Consider the following 27,118-nt stretch of genomic DNA (forward strand, 5'->3'; position numbering starts at 1 on the left):
ATGCTTGTCAGTGGTTTTTAATTTGAGAGGGAAGGCAAAAGGAAGAGGAAGCTCTAAAGAATGTGGACACTTACGGTCTCTGGCCCCACCTAGAGAAAATCCAGGGTTCATTCATGGGCTCTTCCTTCTCAATGCCTTGGTAGTGCAAGGAGGAATCATGGGGATCCACAAATTAAATGGGGTACAAGAGGGGCAACTGAAAGATAAAAACTTCAAATTCAGGCTGGAGATTGTGCCCAGACCTGGGGTTCTACGACCACCAATGTTCTCACCCTTCCGGTCCATCCTGGATGAGAGGGGCAGTGGAATGCCAGAGCAGCACCTCCGAGGCAGTGTAGATTCTGGCGGTGAACAGAGAGGTCTGTTTCTGCCCTTTATGAGTTGTGTGCCTCTGGATAAGTCACTTAATCACTCTGAGTCTCAGTTTCCCCATCTCTAAAATGAGGATATCAATACTTACCTTCCCTAGTTATTGTCAGGATTAATAAAAGAAGACCCCTGGAAGTATTTCTGTAATTGCCAGACGTCAGAGATTGTTATTCTCCAAGACGAGAGGCTACCCCAGGTCCCTGGAGGTGACAGCGTCAAGGAGATTTCTCCTCCCCTCTGCAGTGTCTGCTCCTTTCCCAGCCTAGATGAGGCTTTAATCCTTCTTTCCCAACCCCCACTCTTCTCCTTGAGACCGCCTTGGTGGTCCCCAGATTCTGGATTTCTGCTTGTTTCCATGGGCGCTCCCATTCTAAAGCCCCTGGGGATGCCGGCACAGGCGCAGAGTTGGTCCAGAGCCGGGCAGGTTGCGGGGGTCTCCGCTGACTGAGCCTGCGCCCCCTCACCCGCCCTGCTTTGGGGTTCTCGTTTGCGGATGGTTCTCTCTGGTCCTTAGCTCTTCTCTGGGCTAAACAGAGAAGAGAAACAAGGGGTGGGGGGCCCGGAAGGGGGTTCCCACCTTTTCACTCGGGAACCCGAGAGAGGGACATAGCCCTTGCGCCCCAATGCTGCACTGGTATGGGGCTCCAAGATGCGCTCGTAGTTGCCGACAATCCTCGACTCGGTCATTTGTCCCCTCTGGCCCCCAGCCGTGACCCCCTTCACCCAGACCCCTCCAATCCCTCGGCTCCGAGCGAGCGGGAGCCTGCGGTTCTAGGACCCGGAGGCGCTGCCTTGCGCGCCGCCGACTCTGCCTCGCCTCGGTCTCCTCCCGCTCCGGCAGGTGAAGCGGCACCGGCCGTCTCCTCTGCGGCAGGTGAACCGCGTCGGCAGCCCCCTCTCCGCCGCGCCATGGCTCCGGCCCACACCGGGCCAGCACCCCGCGCCCGCCCCCTCCCTCCAGCCCGCCCCCCCGGGGCTGGGTGCGTAGCGGCGGCGGCGAAACGCGGTTTGCGCGCCCGGGGAGCGACAGCAGAAGTTAGAGACTCGCCGAGGGGGGAGCCCGTGCCGCAGCTTCCTGCCCCCGGCCCAGCCCTCTGGCTCCCGCGGCCTGCAGCCTGACTTCCTCCCCCCACCCCGCAGCTCGCCGCCCGGCTTCTCCGACCGGGTCGCCGCGATGGGACGCCGCGCCCCGGCCCCTGCGCGCCGCTGAGCTGAGCGCTCGTGTCGCCGAGCCCCCGCCGTAGCTGCCAGCCGCTGCTCACCTCTTCCCCCAGGCCGGGAGCCTCGTCCCTTGCCCCACGGAAAGCTGGATTTCCGAGGCTGGAGGCGCCTGGCTGGCTGGGTGGGGACCACCATGGGCAACGCGGCCGGCAGCGCGGAGCAGCCGGCGGGCCCCGCAGCGCCGTCCCCCAAGCAGCCGGCGGCGCCCAAGCAGCCGATGCCCGCGGCCGGAGAGCTGGAGGAAAGGTTTAACCGGGTCCTGGTAAGTGTGACCTGCTGTGCGCAGGGCGCGGGCGGGGAGCGGGTAGGGGCTCGGCACGCGTCCCCTCCCCCGGGGGCTTAGGTACCGCTTGGAGATCCCCAGCCCAGTGGCTGCCCTTCCACGGGGTGGGACTGACAGTGGCTCCTTTCAGAGTGACTTAGCACTCTCCCCCCAAAACTTTCTTCTGCAATCACCCAGTCTCCCTCCTCAAGACACCCCGGTCCCTCAGAGCGCCTGGGTCTAAAGGTCCAAGTAAAAATGTCCTCTGAGGAAGTTGGGAGCCGAGCACGCAAAGGGTTCCTGGAGCACCCCCTTCCCCACCGCGCAGGCCCAGACACCAAGCACGGGTCTGGAGTATCATCTGTTTGTGTCCTAGGGTCAAAGATGGAAGGGGTTACATTTTAACCTCCTGGGAGCTGGAGACCAAGTTGTTTGGTCCTGATTTGTTAGTGCCACTGGGGAGGGAGCCATCAGCTCAGGCTGAGCCTAGAGGCAGTCAGGATGACTTTGGTGGGTGGGGGCTCCAGAACAAAGTCAGGGCACCCCAAGACCTGGTGGGAGGCAGAAGTAGGAGGAGGAAGGGCCACTCGTCCTTACTTCCCTCTCTCCACCTCAGCTCTGTCCCCGGCTCCATCCTCTAATTGCCTGGTGGTCTGTCTGCTGTCAGCTCCCTGGCTGGACACTGGGTGACAGGCAGCTGAGGCTGTGCTTTTTTCCCCAGAGGCACTTCCAGGTCTGAGCAGGCTGGCACTGCAGGTCTGAGTGTGGGGGCGGAGGGAGGCGCAGGCAGTAGAGCAGTGCTGGCCAGGTGGATGTGCTCCATTATAAGCCCACCTCCGTGATATCATTTCCTCTCCCCTGGCTGGGTCATTAGACCATATACTTGCCAGAGCCTCTGTGTGGCCCCTCCTGACAGTTCCTGGAAATCTTGGCTGCTGCCCCCTCCCGGGAGAAAGGCTAGGAGGGGTTTGGAGGAACTATGGGGTGGGGTCAGGGAGAGGGAGGGACTCTGAGAGACTCCTCACACCAGACGAGGCCCTGATTATTTCACCCCTTCACCTGCTCCCCCTTTCCCAAACCCATGGCCTGGCAAGGCTGAGCCGAGCAGATGGGGAGGGGGAAGAATGAGGAGAGAGAGTCTCTGGGGGCCATCTGGGGCGCCTGAGTTGGTGGTGGATCCCAGACCCCTGCCAGCCTGACAAGGGGGACCCGGGTCTGTCTTTCCCCCCAAGTGTGTATCTATGGATGGGGGTGGGACAGGCTCTCAGGGTGGCATCCAGACCCCAGTCCCTTCTCTATTACACACACTAATGAGGAGGAGCCCTGTGAATAATTCAGACCAGTGGAACATCCAGAAGTCAAATGGTGAGGTTCTGATGTATGCGTAGGACTTGATTGCTCTGCTGGTGTTTTGGTCTTAGCTCTGATTGGCTGAGTCTGGCACTAAATGCCATTAGGAGTCCCTGAGTACCAGGGTGTAGAGGGTGGAGGATCTGAGATGGGTCTTAGAGGATGTCCTTATGGGGAAAGGGGTGGTGGCTGGGTAGAAATCTAGGGCAGCAGCACCCACTAGGGCTCAGCACCACCCTAGCACCCAGGAACCATAGTGTGTTTACACTTCAACTTCTTCCTAAGGAAGGATCAGCCTGTCCCTTGTCTTGCGCAGGCAGAACGCACTTACCCCAAGGTCACTTGGCTAAGAACCAGCATGAGCATGAGCTCCACCCTGGGGTGACAGCCTTGGTCCCTGCTTGAGGCTGCCCAGGGCTAAAGATTTGGCTAAACCCAGAGGCCTGGCAATGGGGACTGCAGGGTGCCCCTCCACCTGCGCACTGCCTCTGTGGCCAAAGCTGAGTCCTGTCCTTAGTGAATATCTGAGAGGTGAAGAACCTCAGGCTGCTGAGAGGGATAGGCCGCCTCCCCCAGAGACCCCTTGTCTCAAAGGGAGAAGCGCACCCCTCCCCTTGGGATCTAGTCACTTGGCCCTTGGGTCACCTCCTCCTCCTCCTTTCACTTAAGCTCAACCCTTTCATCCCTGGTGGCGAGTAAGATCCTGAAACTCCAAACTACGGCTTGGCTCCTGGCTATGGGATCCATCTCGTGGGTGAGGGGTGCCCCCATCATGGCCCACAACCAGGAAAGAGATGAGGGAGATTGCTTTCCTTTCTCCGGTGGGAGGGTGGGTGGTGGGGTTACTTTTCCAAGGAGGCTGTGTGAGAGAGGTGTGCCCCTGCTTGAAATGGGGGTGGGAAAAAGAACAGGTTGAGCTAGGGTTTCTGGCTGCTGCCTTAGCAACAGCAGAGGAGTGATGGCTGCCCAGCGACACAGGCCTGCTGCAGTGGTGGGAAACTAGCTGGCCAGGCTTTGTGCTCTCATCTCTTCTCTGCCGCATCCAGGGCTGGGTGACTTCCAGCACCTTTAGGCCTTCCTCTGCCAGGGTTAGGGTCTGGAATGGCAAGGCATTCTTTCCAGGACAGCCAGAAGTGCCATGTACCCCCGATCTGTCTGGGCAGGGAGGAGCTTGTAACCTTGGGGCAATGGGATCAAGGAAAGGTGTTCGGAATATTGTACTTGAGACTGAGTGATTCTGGCATCCAAGAGGAGGCTGGACCACTTGGAGAAGAATTTGCCCAAGGGGGCCTAGCACCCTAGGGGGCCGTTAGCATGTGTTTAGGGTCTTGGGCACTTGGCCATGCTGTGTGGGGAGGTCAGGACAGCCCCAAGTAGAGCATACACCCTGAGATCCTGCTTTTAGCTGGACCCCTTCCCTGCTGGAGCTAGTGGTGAAGAGCAGAGGTGGATGTCTCCTTCTGTTGTCCTGTGACTGAGGCACTACCTCCTTGACCAGCTCCCTCCCCTGGGGTGGGGCAGATGAAGTTTGGGGGCATGTAGCTGTGGGGTTTCTCGGGCCCGGGCCCAGGCCTCCCATCTCTGGGGGGTCTAACACAGAGAATCCCAATGGAATTGTGGCCATTTGGTCAGATGTTGGGCTGGGCAGAGACTGTGGGGTGGCATTCCCAGGAGGCAGGGCTGGCACATGCTGACCCTGGAACCCAAGGATGTGGTAGGCATGATTCACAGTGACATCTGGGGCCAGATGGCAAAGAGCTGGGTGAGATGGGCAGGAGCAGGTGGGGCTGCTCTTGGGGCTACCTCTGCATTTTCCCCAGGAACAAGGAGCCTTAGAAGGTGGCTCAGGCCTCCTGCCTCTGAGAGGGACAGTATACTCATGGAAAAGGCAGAGTAGCTTCTTGGACTTTGGGGTCATGAACCTTGGGGGTTGAATTTTGTCTTTGCCACTGGCTACCTCTGTGGCCTTGAACAAATTACCTACCCTCTCTGAGCCTCAGTTTTCCTCATGTATAAAAGGAGAATAATAGTGGCATATGTTAGCCTCCTAGGACTAGTGAAGGGATTAAATAGACTCAAGAGGATTAAATAGAGCGTTTAGCATGATGCCCGACACAGCAAGTGCTCAGTTAACGCTCCGCTGTGAGGAAGGGGATGATGGTAAAGCCAATCTGGTTCTCTCCATCCGGGAGCCCTTCTAGGTGAAGGAGGCCAGACCCTGCCTCTCCCCTCCCCCATTCCTGTTACCAAGACCAACCAAAGTCACTGTCTTTCATCATGGGCCAGGTTGCCTTCATGGGCCAGGTTGCCTTCCTTGCCATCGTGCAGGTCAGCAGCAGTGGGGCCTAGACTGAAAACTGTCTGGTAGCCGGAAACCAGGAAACCACGAGAGGGAGGGCCCACCTCTCTTGGAGGGTGGGGCAGTGGTGGTGCTAACGGTAGCTGTGTGCACATGGGGAGGAGGTGGGGAGGCCTCCACTTCCCCCTGAGAGAGGGTGTGCTTGTGGGGGGGGGGTTCCCCAGTGAGTAAGAGCTCGGTGTGGGCAACAACAGGAAGCGTAGGGTGCTGGGTGACAGGAAATGGGGCTGGCTGTTTCTGGTTCCTCAGATGGGGTACTGGGGCCTGGCTGTCTGCAGAAGACCCTGGGGGGCCAGGATCCACACTCTTCGTTGTCCTCAGCGCTCCTTCTTCTGAGGAAATTGAGTCTTCTTACTAGCTTGCCAGCCAGGTCACTCTCTGTGCCTCTGTTTCCCATTTGTGAAATGGGGGATGTAATAGTATCTGCTATGTAGGCTTACTTTTGAGGTTTAAATGAGATTTGAGTGGGATATAAAGCACTTAGAATGGCACCTAGCGCAGACTGTTTTGGGAGTCTTTATTATTGTTGTTGTTGGTCTCCTACCAGCCTGGCTTTCATGGGCAGTGTCTGCTGGCCTGGCTCTCATCCTTCTTGGCCCTGTCCCTGCTGTGGGAACCCTTGAGCCCTGATGGGAGATGTTGTTTTTTGGGGGTTCTCGGCACATGAGCCTGGGCCTGAGTTACCCGACAGTCCTCCTTTAAGCCTCACATTGCTTATAAAAGCCCCAGAAAATCTATATGCCAGAATTTAAGTGGATAAAATTGATTGTTTTTGGAGATGCTCTGAGAACTCTAAAACCAAAGTTGAGACCAAAAAGAGGTGAGTGGGGGGAGATGGCTCAGGAAGTAGAGGCTGGGGGACAGGGCCACTTCTAGGCTCATCAGGCTGTTGAAATGTATTGCAGGGCTGGTCCGGAGACTGGAGTTGGTGCCCAAGTTCAAGGACATCCTGAAACTTGAAAGGCTAGGCCACATGAGGAGGGGTGGGCAGGTGAGTTAGGACTAGTCTCAGCTCAAACTGAAAGTGAAACTGGAGGGTGTGGCTTCGTCCAGATATAGACAGAACCCCTTTAGTCTCCAGGGATACCTCCCTGCCAATGTCAGCACTGGGGTGGGGGTGGGGGGTTGCTATAAGCCAGCAAGGGGCAGATCTTACGTGAGCAAGGCTGGAGGCTTCTTTGGCACCCCGGGAAGGAGGAGACCGATCTCCACACGTTTCGATAGAAAGATTAGGAAGTCAGCTCCTTTTCTTGGCTATACCCTGGAAGAGGAATCCTATCTCCTCCTTCTTCTGACCCAAAGCATTAAGGGCAACAGAGAAAGGGGCTGGAGAGTCAGTTCATTTCTGGCCGAGCTTTGGAGACAGGTCTATTTTACTTGGATGTTTTCCCTCACTTCTGCTCACCTCAAGATCTCTCACTTTGGGCTCATCGATGGACTACTTCCCCACCCCCCAATCTGTGAAATGCCTCTTCATTGTGCATCACCGAAGAGTATTATCACATCAGAACACAGCTTCTTATGGGGTGTTCCCAGGAGCTCTGTGAGTCTGAGGCAGGAGGGAAGTGTGCCCATTTTATGGAGGAAGAAGCCGAGGCTCAGGGAACAAAGAAGGAATTAGGCTGATGGGCCTGGAGCTGGGTCTCCTGAATCTAGCTCGGGTCCCTCTGAGTTACAGCTGCCCTTTCCCTTTTACTCTAGGCAGGTGTCCTCCCTGCACACACCTGAACTTCCCTGTCCTTTCCCATCCCATCTGAGCTCTGTCAGACAACCTTCTACTTGTCTCTCAGGGCTCAACCCCATAGAGCTGCCTCCTTGCTCAGGGCCCTGGGCCTGGGGGTCTGCTCCTGTTTTTCAGGATGGCCTCACCCTACCCCAAGTGAGTGGCATCTGCTGGCCCCTCTCCCACTCCCTAGGGTGCCCGTCTCCACGGTGGGCACAGCCAAGGAACAGCTGCTAATTAGCGCTCAGCACTGTCACAGCTATTTCTGATTTCCGAGCCTAAATTTAGCTCGTCTGGCAGGCTGGCGTGTGGGCCTGAGGGCCTGAGGAGGCCCAGGTGGGGAAGGGGCAAAGACTCGTCCTGTCTTCCACAACCATTGGGACAGGTGTGCCTGCCCCAGCAGAGGCCTCCCCCTCCCCACCGATAACCATGGGCTGTTCTAGGGGAGTTCTGGGCTCTGGTCCAGTCAGCTTCAGGCTCGAAGCCTGCCCAGCTTCCTTCTAACTGGCTTCATAACCTCAAGCAGGTCACTAATCTCTGCTTGCACCTGTAAGATGGGAATAATCACAGTGCCTGGGATGGTGGTCGGGGTAGACGGGGGTCATCTGAGTGCAGGGCTCAGAGCGGTGCCCAGCCCCATAAGCATTCAGGAAAAGCTGACTCCCATAATTGGTGGGGTCATTATTATGATTAGTCGCTGCCTCTAGAAGTGCCACTGAGGCTATTCCAGGAACCAGACTGGTCTCTGGGGTCGGCGAGGGCTGGGAAAGACTCAAGTCAGGAAGCAGCTGTCCCCTCTAAGGCTCAAATGCTGGAGCTGGGCTACCCGTCTCATTCTTCTGCCTCCTCCTTCCCCCTCAGCCCTGCCCACCACTTTGGCCCCGCCCCACCCTGGGTATCTGTGGGGTGGGGATGGATCAGGAGAGGCGAGAGGAGAGAGAGACAGAAAGAGAGAGAGAGACAGGGACACATCAAGGAGGCCTCCCTGGCTCAGTATGACCCTCCTCACGGTTCCTTCCTTGGCAGCCCCTCCCAAGGTGGCAGGAGCAGTTCTGGCTGTCGGCAGGTTGTGGGAGGGTGACAGATGAGACAGCAGCAGTTTCCTCAGTTGGGCTCACAACAGGAAGGGAATGACTATCCCCGTGCCCAGTCCACCTTGAGGTGGGGGTGCTGGTGGGTGAGCATTTTCACCTTTCAAGTGGGGCCCCAGCCGGAACACTTGGGCAATGAGGGCTGAGAATACCCAACTTCCTGTTGTCTGGGGCTGACCAAAGGCAGTGATTTTTAGAGTAAGGTCTGGCTAGAGCTCCAAAACTAGGCCCAGCACCCAGAGAGGAAGCTAGGTAGGTGTGGCCCCCTCTCTGCTCCAGCTGTGGCCTCCTCCCAGGGCCACATGACTGAGGATGTGTAGTGTGAGCCACCAGAGCCAGTGACAGGGACTTCCTCCCATATCACCTGCAGAGACTTGGAGCTCCTCGAGGGCAAGAACTGTCTTTTGGGGTCTCACACACAGTAGACCCTCAATCCCTCAATAAACCTGGGGTTTACCGAATGGGGGTGAACTGGCATCGTCTTCTGGGTCTATTAGAGAGGCATGCCAAGTCTTGTGGGGTCCAGGGAGTCCCTAGTGCTGGTAACACCTGGCGATTTCACAGCCCCAGGTGGGACCCTATGCCTGCCCTGTGGGGTTGCCACACCCATGTCATCTGTGGCTGGGGGAGGACCCAGGCAGAGCGATGCTGACCTTTCTTAGCTCCCGAGGGGAGTCCCAGCCTGGGCCAGCAGCACCACAGGCTAAGAGGGCTGGTTGCTCTCCTCATCTTGTGGCTGGGTGACCTTCTTCTGGAATCCCCCTCTTCTGGCCTCCACAGCCATGACACGCGCCTGCTTGGAACTCCCTGCCCTCTGACCTCAGCTCCCTTCTTCCAGAAATGACGAGGTGGGAGGGGGCTGGAGAGGGGTGGGAAAGGAGACTGCTGTCTGCCATCTTTGCAAGAGGTTTTGTGTTGTTCATGAGACACTGGTGACCTGGGCTGGGACTGCACGCATGTGGTGACTGGTGGCACGTGGGAACAGGGCACAGTCCACTCCTGGCCACACTGAAGCCGGGCTGCGGATGGCTCTCCTGCTGCTTTCCCATTCAGATGGGACAAGAGATGATACCCAGTTATCAGACATGAGAAATGAGCCCAGAGGCGCCTGAGGTCCCAGGAAGTTAGGCTGAGAACCCACACCCCGCCTGCATGTCAGCTGTGCCAGGGAAGGTGGTGCGTGTGAGTGCTGGAGGGAGGCAGAGAGCCCTGGCCCGGGCCGACTCAGGTTCAAATCCCGGTGTCAGTTTCTAGCCGTTGGGCCTAGAGCATGGTGCTCTACCTCTGGGCCTCGGTTTTCTCATTGGCTAATGCTATTTATCTCCCAGGGTGAGGGTGACAGGGACTCGTGTATGACACATCTACTAGGGAGCTGGTCTCTAGTGTATTCTCTGAAAATGCCCATGTCCCACCCCCCCACCCCCCACTTTGGGGCCCCAGGCTAAGGGTCTTTACCTTGTCTTCTTCCTCCACAGAACTGCATGAACTTGCCCCCGGACAAGGTCCAGCTGCTGAGTCAGTATGACAATGAGAAGAAGTGGGAGCTCATCTGTGACCAGGTGGGTACCAGGTCACAGGCTGAGGCTGCCATGAGAGGGGGCCACCGCCATGCTGCCCATAGGACCAAGACCCTGTGCAGAGGCCAGTACGGCATCTGGGGAGAGCGCTGGGGGTGTCTGCAGGGCTCCGAGTTCCCCTCTCTTGGACATGGGCCTCCTTGAGGACCTTATGAGTCATGAGCAGGGCTGGGTCTGCCCTTCGAAGAGGTGGCAGAGGCTAGTCCAGGCACTGGCTAGTGCAGCTGGGACTGTGTCGCCATCCTCCTGCTGAGCTTCCCCCTCAGATATGGGTAGGGGGCCTCTGTTGACTCTCCACCTGTGGGCTGGGGAAGAGATGGGGCAACCCCAGGGTTGGACATTTTCATTTGACCCCAGAGGAGGTGGGGAGGAAGGCGCAGTATCCCTATCTTAGTTTAATCTTAAGCCCAGAGGAGCTGTAGTCAACCAGCCAGCTCCCAGCCAGTTCCCAAGTGGTAGAGCAGGGACTCTCTAGAACCCGCGTATCCCAGGGCTCAGTCAGCGCCTGGGCTTGCCCAAACCTTCGTGGCTCATGCGCTGCCCCCGCCCCTGCAGCATCCAGGGCTGCTGTCCATGGTAGCAGGAAGACCCCTCCTACTGCTGGGGTGGGGCGGGGCCTGGCTGTGGCGGTGATTCAGAGAGAGAGGCTGGCCTGCGGCGGTGGAGGCTGGGGGTGGGGAGTGGGGAGCAGGAATCTCCCCTGGGAGCCAGGGCTGGGCTTTCTGCTGTTGTTAATGGAGCAGAATGGGAGGAGCCGGGCGGGCAGGAGTCTGGGTTGGGGTGGGGGGAGGGCTGTGCTGTGGGGAGAGGGTGGGGTGGTTCCGACAGAGGCTTCGGAGCTGTGGTTGGGGTCCCTGCTACTTGGCCTGGCATCTCAGGTTAGGGCTCAAAGGCCTGGGAGAGAGGGGAGTTTGAGGGCTGAATATATCTGAGGTGTCTGGGTTGGGAAAGATGGGAGCACCTGTGGGTGGGGGGCCTCAGATGTGGCCCCCATCTCTTTGTGTGAGTGGCTCCTAGAGCCCTAGGTGGGCAGGGGAATTTGGAGCACAGGAGATGAGCACACACGCAGGTACTTACCATTTCAGGTGAGTGGACAGCTGGGGTGGAGTCCTGGGGAAGGGGCCCTTGGCCTGCAGAGAACTGGGCCCCTTACAAGGCCCCTTTAGAACATTCTTCCTCCCAGTCCTCCAGCTGTGGGCTGGGTGTCTGCTGAATTGGGCAGGGCTTGGAGAGTGCCACCTACTGGCAGGTTTGAGTCCCTCCTTCCCCCAGGGTGGGGTGTATGGCAGGACCCACCCCTTCATACTTCACCCCATAGCTGTGGTAGGGCTGTGGCCTGTGAGGCCACAGAGGGAAGGCAAAGCTAGGCCCAGGGCTGGGGTCTCTTAAAGTGGCCTGGTGGATTGTTTTGGTTATGCCTTTGGTATTTCACAGGGGTCTTAAGTAGCCTGAAACCTCAGGTCAGAGCTGAGAATGGGACATTGGGGCAAGGGCTGGTCATCTGTCCTGGCTGGTTCCCTGTACACCTCATTCCATCTCCCCAGGAGCGCTTTCAAGTCAAGAACCCCCCCGCAGCCTATATCCAGAAGCTGAAGAGTTACCTGGAAACTGGTGGGGTCAGCCGAAAGGTAGCAGCGGATTGGATGTCCAACCTGGGGGTACACGCCTCCCCCTTTTTCTCTGTCTCTTTTACCCTGTATCTTCTAAGCTCTGGGCACCTGGATAACTGTATGTGTAAACTTTCCTGTGGGCTTGTGCGGTGTACGTATGAGTTTGTGCCCAGGGCAGGCATTTCCAGTAGGTTCCTCTGCATATCCTGTATGTTGTTACACAGGCACTTGTGTGCACTTGTACAGGTGTGTGCGCCCTGTGTGTCTGTGCACAGATGTCCACGTATGGATGTGTGGGTACCCTTGAGTCCACGTACAGGGCGTGTGCGTGTGTACCCCATGTGTGCGTCATGTGGCTGTGCATGTGTGTATGTGTGCCTGGAGTGTTCATGTTTGAATGTGCATGCACCCCGTGTCCCCAGGTACGGGTTTGTGTGTGTGCGTGTGCGTGTGCTGTATGTCTTTGTATGGAGGTATGTGTGCGCACCCTTCATGTCTGTGCCCGAGCGAATACGCCTAACCTGAGAATGCTTATTCTGTGGGGCAGGTGTGCGGAGGTGGTGGGGGAGGCCAAGCGTGAAAGGCCAGTTGTGGGGGGAGGACTGGCTGCTGCCTCAGGGCTTAGTGGGTGAGTCTGTGGGAGGCTGGTCTCCACCCACCAGACTCCCCTGTTCTTGGCCCCCAGTTTAAGAGGAGAGTTCAGGAGTCCACTCAGGTGCTGCGGGAGCTGGAGATCTCCCTGAGGACAAACCACATTGGGTGAGTGAGGAGTCAGATTTCCCTCTGGGGGGCCTGGGAGAGCTCTGCTTCCAGGCAGCCCCTGAGCCCTCCTCCTGTTACTCCCCTGTCCACCCCCGCTCCTGGCACAAGCCATCCACAGGGTGGGTGTCCAGGACAGGTGCCCTGCTTGCTCTCCTCCTACCCTGCTCTGCCCACCCCCATGAGACATGGCTGGGCCATGAGTCCTGCCTGAGCCTCCTGGCGTCCCTGAACATCACTGGGTCTTCTGAGGTGTGGCCGCTTGGTGTCTTCCTGGGGGAAGGGCACCCCAGGGGCCCTGGCCATGTGTGTTCTGTGTGCCCAGCACGGGCAGGACCTCCTTCCTGGCTGGAACTCAGGGAGCGCTATGCCCCGCAGGTGGGTGCAGGAGTTCCTCAATGAGGAGAACCGCGGCCTGGACGTGCTCCTCGAGTACCTGGCCTTTGCCCAGTGCTCTGTCGCGTAAGCTGCCTGCCCTTGCCCTCGCGTCTCTCCTCAGACTCTTGGTCCATGCTTTCCTCCCTGCACCTCGCCCACTCTTCTGGTCACTTCCAAGTAGTCCAGCCCAAACCCACCCTGGAACCCGCACTTGGCCCCTAGCGATGCCTCTTCCTGAAGGCCTGCCACAGACAGGGAGGGATGTGTCTTGGGACGGTCAGCCGGGACCTCAATGGCTTACTCTTCTTTCCCGCCATGCCCTTTCCCCCTACTACGCCCAGCACAGTGCCAAGAACACAGCCCCCTCTTCCTGCTCCCGAGTCTTTCCTGCAAAATTGTCGCTCCCCTCAATTTCCCCACCCCTCTCTTAAGTGCCCCTGCAGTGTTGGCCTCCAACCCCACTCTGACCCCCAAGGTATGACATGGAGAGCACAGACAATGGGGCCCCCAGTTCGGACAAGAACAAGCCCCTGGAGCAATCAGTGGAAGATCTCAGCAAAGGCCCGCCCTCATCCTTGCCGCCACAGCCCAAGAGTCGCCACCTGACCATCAAGTATGTGGCCCCATGGTGGGGTGACGGGGAGAATGGAGAATTCACTCTTAGACCACTGCACCCAGCCTGCCCCACCCCGGGACCTCGGGGATGGTGGGAGGGGTAGTCTAGCATTGGAGATCAGAGTAAGGGCTTGAAACAGGGCTTGGGACATGGGCGTGTTAATAAGCCTTCAGGGGTGGACACCTCGAAGGTGGAATCCGGGTGGCTCTGGAATAATGAAGGGTTTCTAGGTCAATGGGACCCCTCTTATTCCCATCTAACACTCTTATTTTCTTACATGCGGCCTCCAGGTGCCCCCCTTCTCCCCGGTATGTAGCTGCCTGGGGGCAGGTGCATGCCTGGTGCCTCACGGGTGGTGGCGGGATTGGGTGAGGTATTCAACTGATGCTCCTGGGTTCAGCTGCTGTGGATAGGTCACCCCACCCTAACTTAGGGCATTCTGCTGGGAGTGGGGACAGGGAAGGAGATGGCCCTAGAGCCTCATGTGGATGCCCAGCTTCCTTTCTTCCTACTTTGGGTCTAGGGGACTAACTTCATATTAAGGCCCAAACTCTCACAATATGTTTCTTTGTTCATTCATTCATTGAACTAACATTTTTTAGGTTTTATTATGTATCACGCATGGTGACAGTGTTCAGGAGACTGATTAACCTGCCTTTGAAAGCCCTTAGTCTAGTAGGGAACAATGAGTGACAGGCTTTCATGGAGGTGTGACCGGGAGCTCTGAGAAGGGAGGTAGCCAATGCCTGGGGCATCAGGAAGGCTTCCCAGAAGAGAGAGCACTGGAACGATGCGTTGTGATGGATACGGGCTGTACAAGCAATGATGGAGACAGGGAAGGGCATTCCAGGCGGAAGGAACAGCGTGAGCAAAGACTCAAAGAGGCATGGTTGAGCAACGATGAGAGAAGGGAGCTAAGACAGAGGGAGGAGGGGGCCTTCACAGTGTTGTTGGAAATGTGATAGAATTGTCAAGAGAACCTGAGGTGGAAGTCACGATGGGTAGTTCTGCAGCAATGGGGGAAAGAAAATCACATTTTAAAGCAATGAGTTATCAAGCACACTCACACAGCACTTACTATGTTCCAGGCAGTGTTCTGAGCTCATTTCACAGTCCCAACAACCCTATCAGGGAAGTTACTGTTATTACCATTGCTGTTTTACAAATGAGGAAACAGGCACGGGGAGATTAAGGGATCTGCCTGGGTAGGTGATGAGCTGGGATTTGAAGCAAGGCAGTCTGAATTTGGAGCTGGCCCCTCAAGATGGAACCTGAGCCCATGTGGCCGTGAGCGCAACCTTGTGGGGTGCAGTCCCACGGCTGTGTCCAAGCTTTGGAAGTCTTTTCTTTCTATAGGCTCTCTATCCCCACAACACAGTAACCCTTCTTAATGCCACATTGCTGTTAAGGGTATTCGTTTTCCTAACTCTTGTCTTCACATCCTCCCCAGCATGTCAGGCCCCACCCAGGCCCAGGGACTGAGGAGGTCTTCCTGCCCTCGGCTGGCTTCTTTTGTTAGTTAGATGGGCCCCCTTTTAGCCCAGAGGCCGTCTGAGTGGTTAGGGGAACAGAAAGCTGGGTTTGGGACTCTGACCCCTTCTGCCTCCTCCCCACCCCACACAGGCTGACCCCGGGGCACAGCAGGAAGACCCTGAGGAATTCCCGCATCGTCAGCCAGAAGGATGATGTCCACGTCTGTATCATGTGCTTGCGTGCCATCATGAACTACCAGGTCGGTCAGCCAGGTTGTCCCCAGTGGGGTCTGCCTAAGCTTCTGAGGCTCTGGGACCAACTATGCCCCTAGCCCATCCCCACTGGAGAGCCCTGGGGGTCTGGGAATCAGAGCCTTGAGGCTGACAGTCCTGAGGGGAAGCCAGATTTCTGACCGACCTCCGGGGCTGTGGACTTTTATAGGTCTGTGGTTCCTTAGGAACAGGGATGCACAGCAGGAGATGAGCGGTGGGTGAGCAAGTGAAGCTCCATTTTTATTTGCAGCTGCTCCCCAGCACTAGCATCACCACCTCAGCTCCACCTCAGATCACCAGGCATTAGATTCTCACAGGTCCCTGGTGCCAAAAAGGTTGGGGACCACTGCCCTAGAGTACCCAGACATAACTGGGATTGTGGGTATGCCTCGTGTGGGGACTTAGGCCCACCCACCAAGAAAGGCTGGACACCAGGCCCACAGAGAGACCAGCTCTGGGTTATCTCGTTTGGAGGCCTTTGAGGACTCACTGTGTCCAAGCTGACACTGTCTTTTAAATAGGCAAAGGAATTTAAAAAGAAGGATCAGGCTTTGGCTGCTGCAGAAGAGGTTTTCGGTGGATATAAATAACTTCCAAAGCTTGAGGGCAGTTAGAGACCAGAATGACATGCCACAGGCAATGCTGGAGGTGCCGAGCAGGAGGGTGCTAGCAGCCCCGGGGGTCTGCCAGGAAGAGCTGACCTCTTCCCTCTCCCTAGTCTGGCTTCAGCCTCGTCATGAACCACCCAGCCTGTGTCAACGAGATTGCTCTGAGCCTCAACAACAAGAACCCCAGGTGAGATCCAGGCCCCTAATCTTTCTCCATATCTAGATTCTCCTGCTATTTAATCCTTTACCTACTCTGTCCCCCAGTTCTCAGAACTACTTCTCAGGCTCATTCCTACCAGCAGCTTCCCCGTTCTCCACAAGCCAGGGCCCATGCTGTGGAGACTGCCTATTCTCAAGGGACAACCTGTCCCTTCTCTCCCCAGAACCAAGGCTCTGGTGCTAGAGTTGCTGGCAGCTGTGTGTCTGGTGCGGGGAGGACATGACATCATCCTTGCAGCCTTTGACAACTTCAAGGAGGTACCGGAGGCCCCCATTTGAAGATGTACTTGCCCTCTAGTGTTGCTTAGAGCCCTGATGCTGGCCTCAGCTGGAGGCAGCTGGGGACAGTGGGTGGGCATTTGGGGAACACAGAGCGAGGACAATCTGGGATGGGGAAGCTCTGAAGGGTAGGTGCAGAGTCACATGGGGGACAGGGACAACTGAACCTCCAACCCTCAGCCTTGCCAGATCCAAACTGGACTTGATCCACACACCTTAGGATTGCTGAGTCTGGTTAACCAGCTCACGAGAAGTAAATGCTTGAGAATATGATGCAGAAGGCAGCATATGGCCATTCATTCCTTTAATGAATATTTATTGAGCATCTACTATGTGTCAGGCACTTGGGATATGTCAGTGAACAAAAGAAATAAGTCGGGGAAAGACAGATAATATACAACATAATAAGTAAGCAAACTACATACTGTGTTAGACGATGCTAAATGCTATGGGAAAAAAATTAATGCCATGGGGGTGGGGCAGGGGCTGGTTGCAGGATGGTTAGGGAAGCCTCAGTGAGGAGGTGAGATTTGAGCACAGTTGTGAGGGAAGTGAGGGACTTGGCATGGTGGCTATCCCAAGTAAGAGCGCACCAGATAGATGGGTCAGCGAGTGCAAAGGCCCTGAGGTGGTAATGTGCCAGGATGCCATTATGGCCAGAGGGGAGTAGGTGAAGGGGAGGGTGCTGTTAGAGACCGAGAGAGAGTGGAGGTTTTGAGCAGGAGAGTGACATGGCCTGACTTAGATTTAGCTTGAGAGGAGTCTATAGAGGCACAAGGGTGGCAGCTGGAAGATGGCTTAGGAGGTGTGTCACGGGGGCCCCAGTGACAGCCATTCCCCCCACGCAGGTGTGTGGGGAGCAGCACCGCTTTGAAAAGCTGATGGAATATTTCCGGAATGAGGACAGCAACATCGATTTCATGGTGAGCTTAGGAACCCGGCCTGGACCGGCCACTCTCAGGTGTAAGGTGCAGCCAGGGGCTTGGGTTTCTGTCCCTGCTAAGTGCAAGGACTGTGTGTCTTGGTGAGGGAGGGGTGGATGTCAGGTAAGGGGAGGCTAGAGAGAGGGGACATGGGGGAGAAATATGGGCAAGGACAAAGCTGAGTTAATTGAGTAAGAAGTGTGTAGGGGGAGACAGACTTGAAAGTAAATGGGGGGGGGGGCAGAAGGCACTGAGAACCTCCCATCCAGAGGATTATAGACCTGCTCATGTCCCCTGCCTCCCAGGTGGCCTGCATGCAATTCATCAATATCGTGGTACACTCAGTGGAGAACATGAACTTCCGTGTCTTCCTGCAATATGAGTTCACCCACCTGGGCCTGGATCTGTACTTGGAGGTGAGCCCTGCACTCTCTCCCAGACTTAACCATTTGCCCACTGCAGAGGATGGCTCAGTGGTTAACAGCATGGGTGTTAGGGTCAGGTAGACCAGGATTCATATCCTGGCTTTGCCACTTCCTAGGCCATGTGACTTTGGATAGGTCTCTTATCTCTGAGTCTCAGTCTTTCCACCTATAAAATAGGAAAATCACAGAGATAGTTGTGACTCTAAATAGGACAGTGTCTGTTACATAATAGGCACTCAGTCAACGGAGTTATTGCTGCAGGGCCTAGAACAGGCTCTAGGTGGCCCTGGGTCTGGCTCTGGGGGCACATAATGGGAAGGGTAGAGATACTGGACCAAAGTTAGAGCTGGCTCATACTGGGTGGGTCCAGGTCATGGAGGAGTTCCTTGCCCTGGGGAAGGTGGACAGAGGGGCTTGGTGCTTCCTGGGCCAGCCTGAGCATAGGAGCTATGCCCTTCTTCCCTTATTCCTTCGGGAGGCTTCCTGGAGGAGCAGGGCCTTTGCGACTGGATTTATGAAAGCCGGGATTAACAAAAGGCGAAAAGCAGGCTGGAGCGATACATCTATACTATGAAATATCATTCAGCCATAAAAAAGGAATGAAATACTGATATGTGCTACACATAGATGAGCTATGAAAGCATTATAAGTGAAAGAAGCCAGACCAAACAAAACAGAACAAAACAAAACAAAACAAACACTACATGTTGTATGATTCCTTTATATAAAATGTCCAGAATAGGTAAGTCCATAGAGACAGAAAGTGGTTGGTGGTTGCCAGAGACTGGGGGAGGAGAGAATGGGGAGTGACTGCTCACAGGGACAGGGTTTCTTTTTAGCGTGATAAAAATGTTCTGGAATTAGCAGTCACGATGGTTGCACAACCTTGTCACTACTGTATAGTTTGTATACTACAAACTACTGAATTGTAGTTTAAGATAGTGAATTATAGTATGTGAAATATCTCAATAAAAGATAGAGAAAAAAAAAAAGCAGGCTAGGGCTCAGGCCCCTTCCTCTGGGCTCTGGGGTGATGGTGGGTATTGGAAAGATCCCTCGCAGCAGGCCTCACCCATCCTTCTACCTGGGGGACAGACGCTTCGGCTCACGGAGAGTGACAAGCTGCAGGTGCAGATCCAGGCATACCTGGACAATGTTTTTGATGTGGGTGCTCTACTGGAGGACACTGAGACCAAGAATGCTGTGCTGGAGCACATGGAGGAGCTGCAGGAGCAGGTGACCCTGGTGAGAGCTGCTCCTGAACTTGGCCCAGTACATAGAAGGCCCACAGGGCCCCACAATGGCATCTGGCACTGGGCCTCAAATATAGGTGTGAACTGGGGGTGGCCATCTGCCTGGCTCATGCGTTTGACCAGAATCCAAATTCTGAATCTCCTGAATCCTCTGGGTGTTTTTCTCAGTGAGTCTTCACCGAGCTCCTACACTGTGCTGGACCTCTGAGGAAGGCAGGCCCCGTTCTCTGGCAGTGCTTAGACCCTAGGCCCTGACTTGGGTGGAACCAGGTGCCTGAGGCCCCACCCAGCTCGCCTTCCTCTTCACCTACTTCCCCCATCAGTAGTGACTTGGATTCCCCTCCTGAGAAAACTGACATGCCCCAAGAGCCTCACCCACTTGGGCTCAAGTGCCAGGCTCGGCCCACCCAACACCCTGGGCTAAGCACGTCAGGAAGCCTCCCCCAGCCATCTAGGCAGGCATGCCTGAAGCCGCCCCCTCACCGCTGGTGCCAGTGCCCAGCAGCGGGTGGGAACTCACCATGTGCTGGTGCCACAGCTGACAGATCGGCTCCAGGACGCAGAGAACGAATCCATGGCCAAGATCGCAGAGCTAGAAAAGCAGCTAAGCCAGGCCCGAAAGGAGCTGGAGACCCTGCGGGTGAGGCTGGGGACGTGGGCCGCGCGGCAGGGGCGGGCGGGGCTCCCAAGAGCAGACCAATTGGAGCTTCTAGGCTTGATACTTTCCTCCACCCCTGCAAGAGGATGGAGCTCTGTGCCAGACCTATTGGTGAGCACTGACCCTTCCCTTGGTCCTCACAGGAGCGCTTCAGTGAGTCGACCCCCATGGGCGTCTCTAGGCGTCCCCCTGAGCCTGAAAAAGTGCCTGTCACCACTACGGGACGGCCCTCGGCCCTAGAGCTGAAGGTGGAGGAGCTGGAGGAGAAGGGGTTAATCCGTATCCTGCGAGGGCCCGGGGACTCTGTCTCCATCGAGATTCTTCCGGTCGCTGTGGCAACTCCTAGCGGCAGTGATGCCCCGATTCAGGGGGGAGTGCCCACCGGTTCCCCCAGCCCAGGTATGCGGGAGCTTCAAGCTGGCTGAGGTAGGGTGGGGGAACCAGGTCTGGCGGGGGCGCCAAAAGATACCACTGGCCTGGAGAATTAGGTGGGAGAGATGGGTTTGGATTGTGGGCGAGGCTCAGGTAGGTGCGGGTGGGCAGGCATCGGCTCAGTGCCCATGCGCATGCGTAGAGCGGGGAGGCGGAGATGAGACCACCCAAGCCAAGAAGTTGACACTTCAGTCTCCTCCCTGTTCTGGTTCTCGCTGGGCTCAGATCTCCCACCTGCGGCAGAGCCAGTTCCAGGAGCAGCAGCCCCACCGCCACCACCTCCACTGCCCAGCCTCCCCTCCGAGCAGGAAGCCCCGCGGGTGGCACCCCCGCCAGCCCCGCCCCTCCCAGGCAGCCCGGAACCCCCGCCCCCACCGCCACTGCCAGGAGACCAGCCGCCTCCCCCACCGCCCCCACCACCGCCTCCAGGCACAGATGGACCTGTGCCTCCACCACCCCCACCGCCTCCGGGAGGTCCCACTCCTGCCCTTGGAGGGACCAGCCCAGAGATGGGCCCAGGTGAGTGGACTGCCCAGGGCTGTAGAGAGATGAAGGGTGGGGCTCTCACCTCTGTGTCCTCCAGGACCCTTTGTGGGTCTCCTACTGCCTCCTGCATGGCCTGTCCTTCCTGGCTGCGCTCCGGTACCCTCCAGCCACTCCACTCCCTACCACCCAGTGCTCACCACTCCCTCCTTCTTAGGAGTGAAGGCCAAGAAACCCATCCAGACCAAGTTTAGAATGCCACTCTTAAACTGGGTGGCCCTGAAACCCAATCAGATCACCGGCACAGTCTTCACTGAGCTCAATGATGAGAAGGTGCTGCAGGTGAGTGTGGCCCCGCTTGCCACCAGGGTGGGCACCAGAGGAGGAGGAGACTTGCCTGGATCATGCTGGGCACTAGGGGCGGTCACCTCCTCTACCCTATTTTACAGATGAGGATGTGGAGGCCCGGGGATGGGCATTAAGCCATACTGGATTAGCGCATTTAGTAGGCAAGGTATCCTGACCGCTAAAGCCTTTCTCCTCTATCCCTGCAGAGGGGCACATCCCTCCCCCAAGTCTGGCCTCTCTCTCCTCCTTTCAGGCCCCTCTCCCACCGCCTTCCCATGGACAACCAGGGCTTCAGCCCTTCTAATTCCACTTCCAGTTTTCCAAAAGGGATGTTTTCTTTGGCCTCCAGGACATTGCTCATGCTGTCCCCTCTGCCTGGAATGCCCTTCCCCTTCCCCTTTTCTACCCCTGGCCAATGCAACTCTTTCTTTGACTGTAATGGCTTGGGTCCCCTGGGCTGGGTGCTGTTCCTTCTTTTCCTCCTCAATGCTCCCTTTGCTTCCCCTGTGTCCCCCAACAGGGCCTATGGTCAAGCTGGGTTATCGGTTTGTTTCTCTGTCAGTACCCTGGTCAGGGTGTCTAGGTGGCTCTAGCATGGGGCACAGTGCTCAGCCAGGAACGTACCAGCACCCAGCCCAACCCAGACCCACCTCCTCTCCTTGCATCCTCAGGAGCTGGATATGAGTGACTTTGAGGAGCAGTTCAAGACTAAGTCCCAAGGTCCCAGCCTGGACCTTAGCGCTCTCAAGGGTAGGGCAACCCAGAAGGCTCCCAGCAAGGCCATACTCATTGAGGCCAACCGGGCTAAGAACCTGGCCATCACCCTGCGCAAGGGCAACCTGGGGGCTGACCGCATCTGCCAGGCTATCGAGACGTGAGTACTTCTGCCCTGGGCTATGGGCAACCCAGCCTCTCTACTCAGCCAGGGTCATTAGGTAGATCCTAGTAAAAGAGCCCTAACTGTGGGACAGAGTCTACAAAGCTTCATACCAACCCTGGTCAGGGAGTAGGGCAGGGAACCTTGATCCCGTTTTCAGGCTGAGAAACTGAAGCTACACTGTGAGTTTTTGCCAAGACTGAGATGTTCTCATTGCCCCCCTGCCTCCTTACCCAGCTATGGGCACTCAGGCTCAGGCATTTACAGCTGGACATCTGCCACTGATGTATGATGGGGACCCCAGGCTTCTCAGCTGCTAACTTTCCTTGACTCCTACCTCCCGTTCCCTTAAGCTGTTGGCAAATAGCAAATACTGAAGTCCATTTATTCAATCAGAAAAGGAGGGGCTAGGCCTGCTCTCAAGAACTAATGGGTGTGGAACGATACCTCCCCCTCTGCCTCCTCCAGGTATGACCTCCAGACCCTTGGCCTGGACTTCCTGGAGCTGCTGACCCGCTTCCTTCCCACGGAGTATGAACGCAGCCTCATCGCCCGCTTCGAGAAGGAGCAGCGGCCGATGGAGGAGCTGTCGGAGGAGGACCGCTTCATTCTGCGCTTCAGCCGCATCCCTCGCTTGCCGGAACGCATGACCACGCTCACCTTCCTGGGCAACTTCCCGGATACTGTGCAGCTGCTCATGCCGGTGTGGGCGGGGCAGGCAGGGCATTGTGGGTGCCTCCTGGGTTGGGGATGGGGAGGAGGTCCCTCTCAGCCTGGGCTTCAAGAGGGCAATTGGGGGTGCTTGTGCCTCCTGTGGGCTTGTCCTCACCCCACCCCAACTTACCTTGCTTCTCCTATCTCACCCTCAGCAACTGAATGCCATCATTGCAGCCTCAATGTCCATCAAATCCTCTGACAAACTCCGGCAGATCCTAGAGGTGAGAGCCCAGGGCAAGGGTCTTGGAGGTAGGGTCCACCCTTGATTCACTGCCTTTTCTGAGTCTGGTGAGGAGACCCAGGCCCTGTTTTGCACACCTGGGATGCAACAAACATGTTCCCACTTCTCACATATAGGCTCAGGGTGGGGATGGGTACACGCACTTCAGACCCTGCCCGAGGACTCAGCCCTTCTGGTGGTTACTGTGTGATTAGCAGAACATCCACACCTGCTCACCACTGTCTTGGGGAATCGATAGAAATGGCTGTTAGAAAGGTGGCAGCCCCACAGCCTAGGAGGAGATGTTGGCAGGACAGTTTTGTGTAGGAATTGCAGAGGACAAAACTGGGTATGCCATAGTGTTAGCTGTGCACGTGCGTTGAACATGTACACGTGCATGTACATGTGTCATGGACCTGAGCAGTCCGTGCAAGAGTGCGGGAAGGTCTGAGTGTGGGGCTTGCTCCTTGCCACCTTTTCTTGTACAATTTATACTTCAGGGGGTTTCCTCAGCCCAGCACCCTGCTGAGCTCTCCCCTGCCTCTCCCAGATTGTCCTGGCCTTCGGCAACTACATGAACAGCAGCAAGCGTGGAGCAGCCTATGGCTTCCGGCTCCAGAGTCTGGATGCGGTAAGGGGTGGAAGAAAAGGTCCCCTTCTCCCTGGGGGACCCCTCGGGGAGGGCTGGTGGCCTGTGGCTTACAGCAGGTCCTCATGCAGCTGCTGGAGATGAAATCGACTGACCGCAAGCAGACGCTACTGCACTACCTAGTAAAGGTCATTGCTGAGAAGTATCCACAGCTCACAGGCTTCCACAGCGACCTTCACTTTCTGGACAAGGCAGGCTCAGGTATGAGTGGGAGGCACCTCTCTTGGGTGAGGGAAGGGGCTCAGCCCTGGGGACTGATATGGGTTGGGAGAAAGTAGGGAGAGCACAGGATACGATGGTGCGGGAAGGCTGCCTCTCTGATTCCTTGCCTCTCTACTGCCCACCCCCCCCATTCAGTGTCCCTGGACAGCGTCCTAGGGGATGTGCGCTCCCTACAGCGAGGCCTGGAGTTGACCCAGCGGGAGTTTGTGCGGCAGGACGACTGCCTTGTGCTCAAGGAGTTCCTGAGGGCCAACTCGCCCATCATGGATAAGCTGCTAGCCGACAGCAAGACCGCTCAGGTGGGCTGGGTCTGGCCTGACCCCAGAGGTGGGGACGGTGGGGTGGCGTATGGAGGGCTTACCTAGGTGGGGTTGACTAGCCAAGGCCTAGAGGGACGTGGCCCCAGCAGGGCCACCTTGGGGGATGGAGGAGGCGTGAGGGGCAGGCAGAGTGGAGGAGGGAGGGGACGGAGAAGTGGCTGGCGTCTTAGCGGGCGGTTGCAGAGCTGCGGTCAGGCTCCAAGGGGCCCACGCCGATGGGGCTGACAGGCTGTGCCCGCAGGAGGCCTACGAGTCCGTGGTGGAGTACTTCGGAGAGAACTCCAAGACCACGCCGCCTTCCATGTTCTTTTCCCTCTTCAGCCGCTTCGTCAAGGCCTACAAGGTGTGCTTCTGGTGGGCAGGCTGCAGCCTCTCCACGTGGGTGGCGGGAGGGGCGGGGGCTGCTTCCGTCTGGGGAGCGCGATAGGGGAGAGTGCTCTTCGTTCATGGAGACCCATCTTGGCCCCTCAGAAAGCCGAGCAGGATGTGGAACAGTGGAAGAAGGAAGCCGCTGCCCAGGAGGCAGGCGCCGACGTGCCGGGCAGAGGGGAGCCCCCAGCACCTAAGGTAGGCTGCTGCGCCTGAGTTTGGTCCTGGGAGGAAGGTGGACCCTACCTTCAGCCCCTTGTCCTGGGCGCCTCATCCCGAAGATCTGGCCCTCCTCCACACCCTCAGTTTTACTAACAGACCCTGCCCACAGCGAGGACAGTGTCCCAGTAGCCTGGTAGGGGAATGGGTTCCTTCTACTCAAGCCAGCAGTGGGGGCTTGGTGTGGGGGACCAGACAGATGGAGCTTGGTGGTGTGGGGGAGGGGATCCCAGAGCTGGAGCTGCATACCCTTCCCCTCCTCCTAGTCCCCACCCAAGATCCGTCGGCAACAGATGGACCTCATCTCTGAGCTGAAGCGGAAGCAGCAGAAGGAGCCACTCATCTATGAGAGTGACCGTGATGGGGCCATTGAAGATATCATCACAGGTGAGGGCTTAGACAGGCCTGTCCTGTCCTCAGTCTATCCTTCTATGGTGTCCTTCATCCACGCTGCCCCCTACCTGGGGGGTCTGGCTGCCTCACTGCCTCTTTGCTACTTTTTCTCTTTTTTTCTTTTTCTCTTCTCTCTCCCCTCTTCCATCCCAACCCTCAGTGCTCAAGACGGTGCCCTTCACGGCCCGTACCGGCAAGCGGACATCCAGGCTCCTCTGTGAGGCCAGCCTGGGAGAGGAGATCCCCCTCTAGCCCCCAGGTACCCAGATGGTCTGGCGTCTGATCCCAGTGGTTGCCCACGGCCCTGGGAACCCTGGGGGACTAAGTCTTGCTTGCTCTCCCCTGGGCCATGCATGCGGGGATGTGTCTGAGGTTGGTCTGGTAAACATAAACAGGCCCCCTGCCCCATGCGTACAACCCGCATCTCTAGAAGGTGAGGCGTGTGCCTTGGAGTGGTGGTCTCAGCCCTAGGCAGACTCCTGAAGTGTAAATGTGTCTTCTCTGCTAGATCTGCGGAACCAGCCCTACATCCGTTCGGACACAGGCCGCCGCAGCGCTCGCCGGCGCCCCCTGGGGCCCCCCGTGCAGGTCACCTCTGATCTCTCTCTGTAGCCTCTATTTCTGCAGATAGACTGTGGGGTGGCGGCGGGGGCAAGCTGGGCCTCAAGGAAGGTGGTGAATACCCTCAGCTCGGCTGGGCCGGGCAGCCCCCTCTGCTGCTTGTCCCGCACTGTGGGCCCACCTCAAATGGGCAGGCACAGCCTCCTCTTGCCACAGGGGGCAGTATTGCCGGCCCCTCCCTCCAAATGCTGCTTGCAGCATCCTTTGCCCCCCCCCAATAGCCATACTGTATTTAGCCTCAGCGGGGGCCTGGCTGGTAACTTATAAAGTGCAACCTCGCCCCCATCCCCAACTCCAAGGACTCTCCACGGACCTTATTTTTATACAAGATTAATAAAGATGTTTGCAAAAGATCTGCGTCCGCTCCATGCCCTCCACCACACCGCAGCCGGTTTCACTCAGCGCATGATTTACTTGTACCAGTTCTTCTTAGCAGGTCCTTGCAAAGAGATTGGCAACGGGGAGAAGGGCTGCTTTTGCACTAGAGTTGGCGGAGAGGAAGGCAGCTTCCAGGAGCGCATATTCTCTAGTGGCTGATCCACGAATCCTGCCGGAGGGTGGAGGAAATGGGTGAAAGGTCCGGCCCACCGTTTGGGTTAGAGACACTGGATTAGCTCCTGTCAGTCCGCCTCTGTGCCAGCCCATCCCTTGGTCCCTTATCCGCCAGTCCCACCTCCTACCTCGGTACCATGCCCTATCCTTAGGTCCGTGAGTGATCTCAGATCACATCTTCGCCTGTCCCGCCTCCATCTCCGCCGGCCCTGTCCCCATTTCTTGGAATCCTGCTCCCACTCTTCCCCTGCCTCTCCCCTCCCCTCCCCGCTTGTGACATCCCCTGTGTCTGTCGCGTTCCTAGTCTCCTGTCCCACCCTTCGCATGGCCCGCCCCTTATCTGCATGGACCGCCCCCGTGCACTGGCCACACCTCCTTCCCCAGCTTTCACCTTGGCTGCGCAGCTCCCGGTTGGGTTTGGGGTGGCTGGGGCGGTAGGACTTGGAAAGTCGGACTTCGGAGCGTGGCGCCGGATTACGCGTCTTGTGTTCGGGCTGTGTCTGCTCGGTCAGATTAGGTATCTGAGAGTAGGGGCTGGGCGCACCTGGAGTGGGGAAGCCTGTTGGAGGAAAAGGAGGGAGCCAGTTCTGAGAGATGGTCCCGAGTGAAAGTCCCCCCTCCCGTAGTCCCTACTCCCAGAAAGGAGCGCACCCGTTTTGTGCAATCTGTTTAGCCAGCGCACCAGCTGGGTGCTGGTAAGGCCGCTGAGGCGTGTGGCCTGGCAGAAGAAGGCGAGGCCCCCTTGAGCACTGGAGGGGTGGTCGTGGCTGCGGGACCAGCTTTTGCAGCTTGAGTTCAGCCGCAGAGCCCGCTGCTTCTTGGAGTAGTAGCTTGAAAGGGAAAAGTGGGGCAGGGGCCTCAGACACGGCCTCCCCCAGCCCTCTCCATCTCACAGGCGGGAAGCCAAAGCAGGACAGGAAGCCACTTGTCTCTGGCCTGGGGTGAGTGGGGGCCTATGTCTGCGGCAGGCACATCAGGGGACCCCCACACAAGGCAGAGTCTCCTCCCCTTATCCTGGGTCCTAAGGCTGGATACATAGAGTTGTGCCCACCTCATTATCTCCTGCATTGACTTGTAGGGCACAAAGCCCAGCCTCATCAGCTTGAACAGTATCTCAAAGAATAGGGTCTGCAAACGCTGCTGGCCACTGCCCTGGCTGTTCCTTACCTGGCCTGGTATCAACACAGGAGGGTAAGGAGGAGCTTCCCCAGGCTGGCGCCCTCCTGCCCCTCCAGCCTTGCCACTCACTCAAGCACTGAGCCAGGCGGTGG

At 57.2% G+C, this 27,118-nt stretch overlaps 1 protein-coding gene across 4 annotated transcripts; it reads left to right on the forward strand.

Moving 5' to 3' along the window:
- Nucleotides 1–1,454: 1,454 nt before the first annotated feature.
- On the forward strand, nt 1,455–25,646 carry FMNL1 (formin like 1). 4 transcript variants are annotated; one of them, XM_036223112.1, is made up of 27 exons: nt 1,487–1,852; nt 9,851–9,934; nt 11,497–11,610; nt 12,248–12,321; nt 12,700–12,783; nt 13,175–13,312; nt 14,939–15,047; nt 15,779–15,855; nt 16,052–16,145; nt 17,015–17,089; nt 17,395–17,505; nt 18,610–18,759; nt 19,306–19,407; nt 19,569–19,824; nt 20,083–20,376; nt 20,558–20,682; nt 21,360–21,562; nt 22,034–22,268; nt 22,435–22,503; nt 23,053–23,133; nt 23,223–23,352; nt 23,509–23,672; nt 23,935–24,036; nt 24,165–24,260; nt 24,548–24,668; nt 24,835–24,933; nt 25,183–25,646. In XM_036223112.1, exons 1-26 carry the CDS (start codon nt 1,724–1,726, stop codon nt 24,924–24,926), a joined length of 3,309 nt encoding a protein of 1,102 aa, XP_036079005.1. In that variant the 5' UTR covers nt 1,487–1,723; the 3' UTR covers nt 24,927–24,933; nt 25,183–25,646. The 4 variants fall into 4 exon arrangements, with proteins under 4 accessions (XP_036079006.1, XP_036079005.1, XP_036079004.1 ...); XM_036223113.1 differs by lacking the exon at nt 24,835–24,933 and having other exon boundaries at nt 1,455–1,852; nt 11,497–11,580; XM_036223111.1 differs by lacking the exon at nt 24,835–24,933 and having other exon boundaries at nt 1,724–1,852.
- The last annotated feature ends 1,472 nt before the right edge of the window (nt 25,647–27,118 follow it).

This window comes from Rousettus aegyptiacus, unplaced genomic scaffold (assembly GCF_014176215.1).
Source record: "Rousettus aegyptiacus isolate mRouAeg1 unplaced genomic scaffold, mRouAeg1.p scaffold_m13_p_6, whole genome shotgun sequence".
Classification (NCBI taxonomy): Eukaryota; Metazoa; Chordata; class Mammalia; order Chiroptera; family Pteropodidae; genus Rousettus; species Rousettus aegyptiacus.

What these genes read in the sequence shown, in the direction of transcription:
- FMNL1 (XM_036223110.1), top strand. Translation starts at nt 1,724, where the DNA reads ATGGGCAACGCGGCCGGCAGCGCGGAGCAGCCGGCGGGCCCCGCAGCG. An exon ending in GCCTGGATCTGTACTTGGAG is followed by an intron (nt 17,506 to 18,609) that starts GTGAGCCCTGCA and finishes CCTGGGGGACAG; the next exon opens with ACGCTTCGGCTCACGGAGAG. An exon ending in GGCTCCAGAGTCTGGATGCG is followed by an intron (nt 23,134 to 23,222) that starts GTAAGGGGTGGA and finishes GTCCTCATGCAG; the next exon opens with CTGCTGGAGATGAAATCGAC.